Here is an 8,801-nt window from a genome sequence, read left to right on the forward strand (position 1 = left end):
TTATTACTATTTAATTTAAATCTTTTTTTTTTCCTTTTTAAAAAACTTGCAGCTATTATAAAAAAACAGTTTTTCGAAAAGCTTTAGTTTGTTTCACATTTCAATTTTTTTATATTTATTTAATTTTTTTAACTATTTTAGAAGATAGTATTTGGATAAATTTTTATGTTTACTCTATATTTTAATTATGTTATATATATATATATATATATATATATATATATATATATATATATATATATATATATATATATATATATATATATATATATATATAAAAGATTAATAATTTAAATTTGTTATTATAAAAATATCATGCATGTTTTATGTTTATCAATATAAAATTAATATATTAAGTATATTATTATGTTAAATGTCTTAACATTAAAACTAAAATAACGAAGAAGATTAATTTATTAAAAATTCAAAGGTTTAGTGTTTTACAAAGTAATTATACATATACAATTAATCGGTTAAACCTAACTGGTGGGTCACATACTCTCATTAGTCGAGTTTCGTTATAAATCATTATACTAAAACAACTTCTAATTTAAAAACAATGTGCCCATTTGTTATCGTAGGGTCCATTTTACACTCATGAAGAAACCTCTATTTAATCCTCCATCTACATTCATAAAAACTATCTCCTCTCATTGTTTGTTCATGATTGCTCTTCTTACTTGCTTGTAAATCCTTATATTCCTTTTTCTTTTCAATTTCTGGAATCCTAACAAGCATATAAGTCATGAACAATTGATTTTCTGGTTATCTTTTTCAGGAAATTATACAAAAATGGGTCAGATTTTGATCTCCATTATGGGGTTTCTCACATTCGCATTATCGGTTAATGGTTACTATGTAACTCCATGGAGCAATGCCCATGCGACCTTCTATGGTGGTGGTGATGCCTCTGGGACAATGGGTATGTACATGTTTTCATGCACTAACACAATGTTTGAATTAGGGTTAATTTGTCTTTTTACAATGTGTATTATGTTTAAGAAATCTAGAGAAATTTAAAGATTTTAAAATAAAAGGACAAAACTTAGAATTTTCTTGTTCTTTTGAAGATTTTTACTAAAAGAGAAGCAATATTAACCACAACACATTAAAAAGGAGCCAAGGAGGCTAAATTTAGATAACAACTTGCCTCCCAAATATAGACAAATTTGATTATACGAAGAGAAAAGAATGAAGCGGCTTTATATATTTCTAAATGACGAAACTACTCTTAAGCTTTTCTTTTCCAATGACAAATTGTGCAAAATTTGGTATGATTATTAGCTTTCTCCTCCTTTGTGTTCTTTTACTCCAAAATAATAAAAATGATTATTAGGCTTTGTTTTCATGTAAGGGTATTTTGGTAATTTGACTGTTTTTTTTTTGTAGGTGGGGCTTGTGGGTATGGAAATTTATACAGCCAAGGGTATGGTACAAACACTGCTGCACTAAGTACACCCTTGTTTAACAATGGATTGAGTTGTGGATCATGTTATGAGCTTAGGTGTGTTAATGATCCACAATGGTGCCTTCCGGGCACCATTGTGGTCACTGCCACCAATTTCTGCCCACCAGGCGGATGGTGTGATAATATTCATTTTGATCTGTCTGAACCGGTTTTTCTTCACATTGCTCAATACCGAGCCGGAGTTGTGCCCGTTGCTTACCGAAGGTATTTTCCCAATCTTTAAGGGTAATTTAGTCATTTTTACATTACAAGTAATGTAAAACCGTTGCTTTCAAGGGCAATTTTGTCTTTTCTTGTGAATTCACGTTAACGATTTAGCGTCTTTACATTAGCTATGAGAAAGGTACCTTTGTTATTTGTCGAGGATGGTTTGGTCATTTCCCGTAGGTATTTTGAACACCGTCGGCTTTAGGGTGATTCTGTCTTTTCACATGCCGACCACTTATTCACTTCCATGGTTTTGTTTTTCCGTCGTTTCATATAATTAGTAATATTCCAACCATGCATAGCTTTTGTAACACTATCGTTCTCAAGGGTAATTCCGTCACTTCGTCTAAGTAGTTTGATCCTACATGCATGGCTTAAATTAACTAAGGAGTCGTTATCAAGGGCAATCTGGTCAGTACGAGTCTTTATGCAACCAATCACGGCTGTCGTCAAGGGTAGTTTCACTGTTTCAGTCTTTTAACATCCACATCTAAATGTTCATACATTTATGATACGGTTTTACGAGGGTAATTATTTTGTCCTTTTATTGCATCTAATTCCGATAGGTGCAACACATTATGTTAGCTATAAGTCGCAAACTCATTACAAATGACTTAAAGTCCGAGTTAATACTCTTATTAATGATTTTTGGGTTTTAGTATATGAACCGAGTGTGTCCATGTCGGTAATGTAACATGCTAAAAATATAAGATATTTTTTACAAAAGTAAAAATAGATTATATTGATTTTTCAGTTAAAAGAATGAAAAATATTAAATATTTTTATGAAATTTTCCAATTTTAAATTAAAAAAATAGTGTTCGACAATCCCACCCATACTAAGGTTGTGTTTGGCACACCACAACTATTTGATAGACTAACTTATTTTTCGAGTTTTTTTAAGTTGTTATGTTTGGCAAGCCAAAAGGTAGCTTATTAGCTAGCTTATAAGTTGGGTTTTTAAAAAGCTACTTAGACTAGCTTTTTAAGAGTTTTTAAAAAAAATTCCAAATATACTCCTTAATTAATTATAAAAACACATTCTTTTAAATGTCCTTTTATGTTATTTTATATTTTTCAGCTATATTTTCAGCCAGTTTTACCAAACAACATTTTTAATCATTTAGTTTTTTAGCTAACAACTAGCTTTTCATTTAACAGCTAGCTTTTCAGCTAGTACGTCAAACATAGTTTAAAATTCAGAGGCGGATTTACTATGTTGCATGGGGTAGTATGGTTTACCCCTCAAATTTTCCCATCAAATGTAAATTTAATAAAAATTCGTTAGAATCCATCACAAAATACGTTTAAAATCCGTCACAAATCTGTTAGCAATCCATCACAAAGTGTGAAAATTGTGAATTTAGTAAATTTGTCGGTTTATTGACGATTTTGTGACAGAAAGTGTGTTCATAAATGAGTTTTTTTTTTTTTTTTCTAGTAATACAACCCCTAAAAAGTTTGTGCAGCTTCAAACTTTTCTTTCTGTATCCGCCACGGCTAAAAATTGTCTTATATACATTGGGTAATTTTATCTTTTTTCTTTTATATAACAAAATACCATTTTGACCTTTTTTTTTTCTTTTCCTTTTCCATTAATTTTATTTATTTTCTTTTATCCAACAAAAATACTATTTTGTCCTATTTTTCTTTTCCCTTTTAAATTATTGGTGTGTGTACCAAATGGCAATTTTTACCTTTTTGTTTTATCTTATAAAATAATCATGTTGTGGTTGTACTTGTAGGGTACCCTGCAGGAGAAGTGGGGGGATTAGGTTCACAGTAAATGGGCACTCCTACTTCAACTTGGTCCTAATCACAAATGTAGGTGATGCAGGAGATGTGAGATCTGTATTTATTAAAGGGTCAAGAACAGGGTGGCAACCAATGTCAAGAAATTGGGGGCAAAATTGGCAAAGCAATAGTTACCTCAATGGACAATCCCTATCTTTTAAGGTCACCACAGGTGATGGTAGAAGTGTAGTGTCCTACAACGTGGCACCACCCAATTGGTCTTTTGGACAGACATTTACCGGGAATCAGTTTCGTTAAACTGTCAGAAATTTAGTTTGATGGTATTTAATTTGGTATTTTGAATAACCTTGAAAAAGGTATGAGTTCAATTAGTTCTCTTGGTTTTATTTTTATAAAGGAATCAATAGGCGGGGATGATGGAATTAAATAAACTTATGTAATGATGTTTTATAGTGTATACTTATACGAATTTGATGAGTATAGTGTTGTGTTTTGCTTGTATAATTGGGGTATCGTATGTGTTTTTTTCCGTCGTATGGAGTAATTTTAAAATTCCTACTCGGTGTAATTGTAAACGTATAAATGAATATTTTCATTTTTAATATTATTGATGTGTTGAAATGTAGAATTTTGTTCTAATTTTGTTTTATGTCAAACTGACATATAGTGGAAATAGTTTCATGTGATATTTAGGGTTAATAATTGCCTAATCGGGTCAAAAGTAGAATTCTTACTACGGGTCAAAAGTAAATTAGTAAAATACTTTTTGTATGTTAAAAGAAATATCAAAAATTCAAAGTGTAATGAATACTTATTGATTTTATAAAAGGTATATTTTACATAAAAGAAACACTCTTGTGGTCAATTTCTATGTTGGAGAGGGCCTTTGAAAACAATTGATTGATGTTGGATGCCATAAATTCGTAAACCTATCACTTCGAGTCAGGTCCCTTGTCTAATAAACATGTCTATAAACACTTAAGAGGGGTTATTTATTTATACATTAATAAAACTAAATATATAGTGTTATATTTATTCTTTTGAATATCAATATAATACTCGGATAATTTAAAAAAGTGTGTATATAAATATTTTTCAAAATATGTGATTTTATCATATTGCTCTAGATATCACGAAATCCGATTTGATGTCATTAAAAAAACAATTCGGGATTACTTGCATACTCTGAATTTTAAATACATAACACGTTGTTTGTTGTGTTCTGATAAGACAATTATGCATAGAGAGGACACACATTTTTATATGTATTATCTTCTACAACGTCAATTTTGTCAATATTAAGTTTAAACCCAAGTATTGTTCTTTTTTAAAAATAACTTATAATGATGAAGTTTTGCGGAATCAAAGGATATACAAACTCGATTAATTAACCTATAGGATAATATGGATCATTAATGTGAATATCCTCCGGTTGGTCCAATTTGGCTTCGGCTAAAAACTAAGTTGACAGAAGGATCATATTTCAATCTACAAATCACAATCGAACTATACACACAACACAAGTTATAAAGTATTCATTACGACATTTTTATTGGCGAAAAGAATTTTATAGAGACGATAAACAAAGTTAGGCATATAAGCTTAAGTAAAAATTGAAGATTAATTTGGGTTTGATGAGTAATTCTTTTTTAAATATCATAATGGATAGCATCTATTGGATAAGCCTACAAAGTTTAATGTTAAATGTGAGTTAAATATTTGGACCATTCTCATGGAACATTTGAGTTCAATGGAGCACTTGGAACTCAATGGGGGCACTTGGGTGTAACATCCTAAAAACCATGACAAAATTTTCATTTATTAAAACCATCACAAAATCCATAATTCTAACAAAACATAGTTCTAAAACCATAAGTATAAATTAGAATATCTCAAAATCATAATTCAAAAAAAAAAAAAATCTAGGATGATGTGCACAATCACACATTCACCTTACTCATATCATATGTTGTACTTGAAACCACAAAATCAAACTTTAAGTTAAAGCTTATTGAGCTCCCCTAAAATACCACCACACAAATATATAACAACATGTATACTAGGTCCATAGCCATAAGACTCGATTACCCCTGAGCCCACTGTAACAGCTCAAATTTTTCAAACAAATTTTTCATTTTAAAAACATAATTGTTTCCATTTTAAACATGACATAAATAGATTAATTATTCTGTCAAATACAATTATTCAAAACCCCAAGATCATAAGCCAATCTTCAGTGTGTATCGATCATGCCGGCGCCTTCCCACGGTCCTCGCTAGTACCTGAAATACATGCACAACAACTGTAAGCATAAATGCTTAGTGAGTTCCCCAATATACACTTACGCACATACGCCTTTCCAGGCCCTGACCTTCCGGTCCTCATAACATAATCGCCTTCCGGCCCATAACATATTGCCTTCCGGCCCACACATCATACATAGCACACATAACAATTAACTTACCACATATAACATACATATCACATAACATATCCGACCTTTCGGTCACACAGTCAAACCCATTCCGTATACAGTATAGTGAGAAGACTCACCTCGTAAATGCTGAAAGCTAGCAACTCTTGAAATCACTCGTGCACAATCCGACGAGCTACAACCTTCCTATAACATCACATATCTCATTAACACTTATAACTTCTAAGGGTGACTATCCCTAAGAGTCAGACTTAGGTCAACTCTGGTCAACGGTCAACGGTCAGCTCGACCGGACTCGGCGAGTCCCATGACGACTCGGCGAGTCTAGACGTCTTCCAACTTTCTGAGACTCCTTATCTACTCGTCGAGTACCCTCCTCGACCCGACGAGTTACCCTTGAAAGAATCGCGGGGCCACCCCGACTCCACTCGCCGAGTCTGAAGAACAACTCGGCGAGTCCCAGTAAATCTTCAAGCTACTCGCCGAGTCTGAAGAACAACTCGGCGAGTCCATGCCATGCAGACGAGCAACTGCTTCCTGAATTACGTGTGGTCCCGAGATATACAACCATGGGACTTCCTGGACTTCTAAGCATCTCATTACTGGGGGTATAAACGTTTGGGTAATAACATAATAACCCATCTAATCACTAAATGGGTTTCATAAACCCTAACTTCATAAACACAATAAACAACAGAAGGAAATCCGAAATGTTACCTGGAATATGTCCTTTCTGTGTTTCCAAACCGCAGAACTCGAATCCTTTGCTGTTCCCTTAGCCAAAACCTTTCTTCTCTTTGTCCCACAACCTCTTCAAGCCCTAATATCCTCCAATCTTGCTCTAGATGCCCACAACCGATTAGGGTTCCTCTCAATCGACTAAAAACGAACAATGACGGCACATAAGAGCATTATATACGATCCCAAACCGAACGGTTAGGGTTTCTGCTGAACAGCGTCGACTCGCCGAGTCCGTACTTGGACTCGTCGAGTCCAGTCGCGATCCCGCGACCAAGTCTGCGATCCTACTCGGCGAGTCTAGGCTCCAACTCGCCGAGTCCCCTCTTAAATCACCCAAAAACATAATTTAAACAATACCTGAGATTTCGGGCTGTTACAACTCTCCCCCACTTGGATTAGACTTCGCCCTCGAAGTCTCACTCCGCAAATAGTTCCGGATGCTGCTCCCGCATCTCGCGTTCCGGTTCCCAAGTCATTTCCGATCCCTTACGGTGTTGCCATTGAACCAACACCAAGGGTACCTCCTTGTTCCTCAGAACCTTGATCTTCCGATCCCTGATCGCCACTGGTCTCTCCGCGTAATTCAGGCTCGCATCCACCTGAATGTCCTCCAATGGAACCACTGCCGACTCATCGGCTATGCACTTTCTCAACTGCGACACATGAAAAGTGTCATGGATCTGACCTAACTCCGCTGGTAACTCCAACCGATAGGCTACCCGACCTATCCTTGCAATCACACGAAATGGCCCAATATACCGGGGCCCCAACTTGCCTCTCTTCCTGAACCGAATCACTCCTTTCCAAGGAGAGACCTTCAGGAGAACGAAGTCGCCGACCTGAAATTCCAGCTCGGATCGGCGCCTGTCTGCATAACTCTTCTGTCGGCTCTGGGCAGTCAATAACCTTTGTCTCACTCGTTGAATCTGCTCCGTCGTCTGGAGCACGATTTCCGTGCTGCCCAACACTCTCTGTCCCACCTCTCCCCAGCAAATGGGGGTCCGACACCTCCTACCATACAACAACTCAAAAGGTGGCATACCAATGCTCGAATGATGGCTGTTGTTGTAGGAGAACTCTGCCAATGATAAATACGCATCCCAACTACCCCCGAAGTCTAACACACACGCTCGGAGCATGTCCTCCAGCGTCTGAATCGTCCGTTCGCTCTGACCGTCTGTCTGGGGATGGTATGCGGTACTAAAATGCAATTTAGTACCCAGCTCCTCATGAAATTTCTTCCAGAACCTGGAAGTGAAGCGCACATCGCGGTCTGACACAATCGAGATCGGCACCCCGTGCCGAGACACCACCTCTTTCACGTATATTTCCGCCAACTTTTCCGCTGAAGAACTCTCACTGATGGCAAGGAAGTGTGCACTCTTCGTCAACCTATCCACAATCACCCAAATTGCATCAACTCCCCTAGCAGTCCTTGGCAATTTGGTGATAAAATCCATAGTGATCTGTTCCCACTTCCACTCGGGAATCTCCAATGGCTGCAACTTGCCATGCGGTCTCTGGTGCTCGGCCTTAACCCTACGGCAGGTCAAGCACCTCTCAACAAACCATGCTACGTCCCTCTTCATACAGGGCCACCAATATTCCTTCCTTAAATCCAAATACATCTTTGTAGCACCGGGATGGATCGAAAATTTCGATTTATGAGCCTCTTCCATCAACGTAATACGCGTACCGCCCACGAACGGTACCCAAATCCGACCCCGAAACGTCATAAGGCCTCGACTATCCTTGACAAACTCTGAGATTAACCCCACAACCCGCTCTTTCCTCCGCATTTCTGGTTGCACAGCCTCTGCCTGGGCTCCACGAATAGTGTCCAATACTGGAGTCATCACGGTCAGTCTCAAACATACGTCTCGCAATGGAGTGCTCTCCGCCCTGCGGCTCAATGCATCGGCTACCACATTAGCCTTGCCTGGGTGGTACAGGATCTCGCAATCATAATCCTTGACCACGTCCAACCACCTCCTCTGACGCATATTCAGGTTGGGTTGATCCATCAAATACTTCAGACTCTTATGGTCCGTGTATATCGTACATCGAACCCCATACAAGTAGTGACGCCAAATTTTGAGAGCGAACACTACCGCCCCCAACTCTAAATCGTGCGTGGGATATCTCGTCTCATGAGGCTTCAGCTGCCTCGACGCATAAGCTATCACATGACCCCTCT

The 8,801-nt window shown here is 36.9% G+C and overlaps 1 protein-coding gene across 1 annotated transcript; it reads left to right on the forward strand.

Moving 5' to 3' along the window:
- The first annotated feature begins 692 nt into the window (after window positions 1-692).
- On the forward strand, window positions 693-4,036 carry LOC111888215 (expansin-A1). Its single transcript, XM_023884348.3, has 3 exons — window positions 693-922; window positions 1,390-1,672; window positions 3,420-4,036. Exons 1-3 carry the CDS (start codon window positions 793-795, stop codon window positions 3,724-3,726), a joined length of 720 nt encoding a protein of 239 aa, XP_023740116.1. The 5' UTR covers window positions 693-792; the 3' UTR covers window positions 3,727-4,036.
- The last annotated feature ends 4,765 nt before the right edge of the window (window positions 4,037-8,801 follow it).

The sequence above is a fragment of the Lactuca sativa genome, chromosome 4 (assembly GCF_002870075.4).
Source record: "Lactuca sativa cultivar Salinas chromosome 4, Lsat_Salinas_v11, whole genome shotgun sequence".
Classification (NCBI taxonomy): Eukaryota; Viridiplantae; Streptophyta; class Magnoliopsida; order Asterales; family Asteraceae; genus Lactuca; species Lactuca sativa.

What these genes read in the sequence shown, in the direction of transcription:
- LOC111888215 (XM_023884348.3), top strand. Translation starts at nt 793, where the DNA reads ATGGGTCAGATTTTGATCTCCATTATGGGGTTTCTCACATTCGCATTA. An exon ending in TGATGCCTCTGGGACAATGG is followed by an intron (nt 923 to 1,389) that starts GTATGTACATGT and finishes TTTTTTTTGTAG; the next exon opens with GTGGGGCTTGTGGGTATGGA. An exon ending in GTGCCCGTTGCTTACCGAAG is followed by an intron (nt 1,673 to 3,419) that starts GTATTTTCCCAA and finishes TTGTACTTGTAG; the next exon opens with GGTACCCTGCAGGAGAAGTG.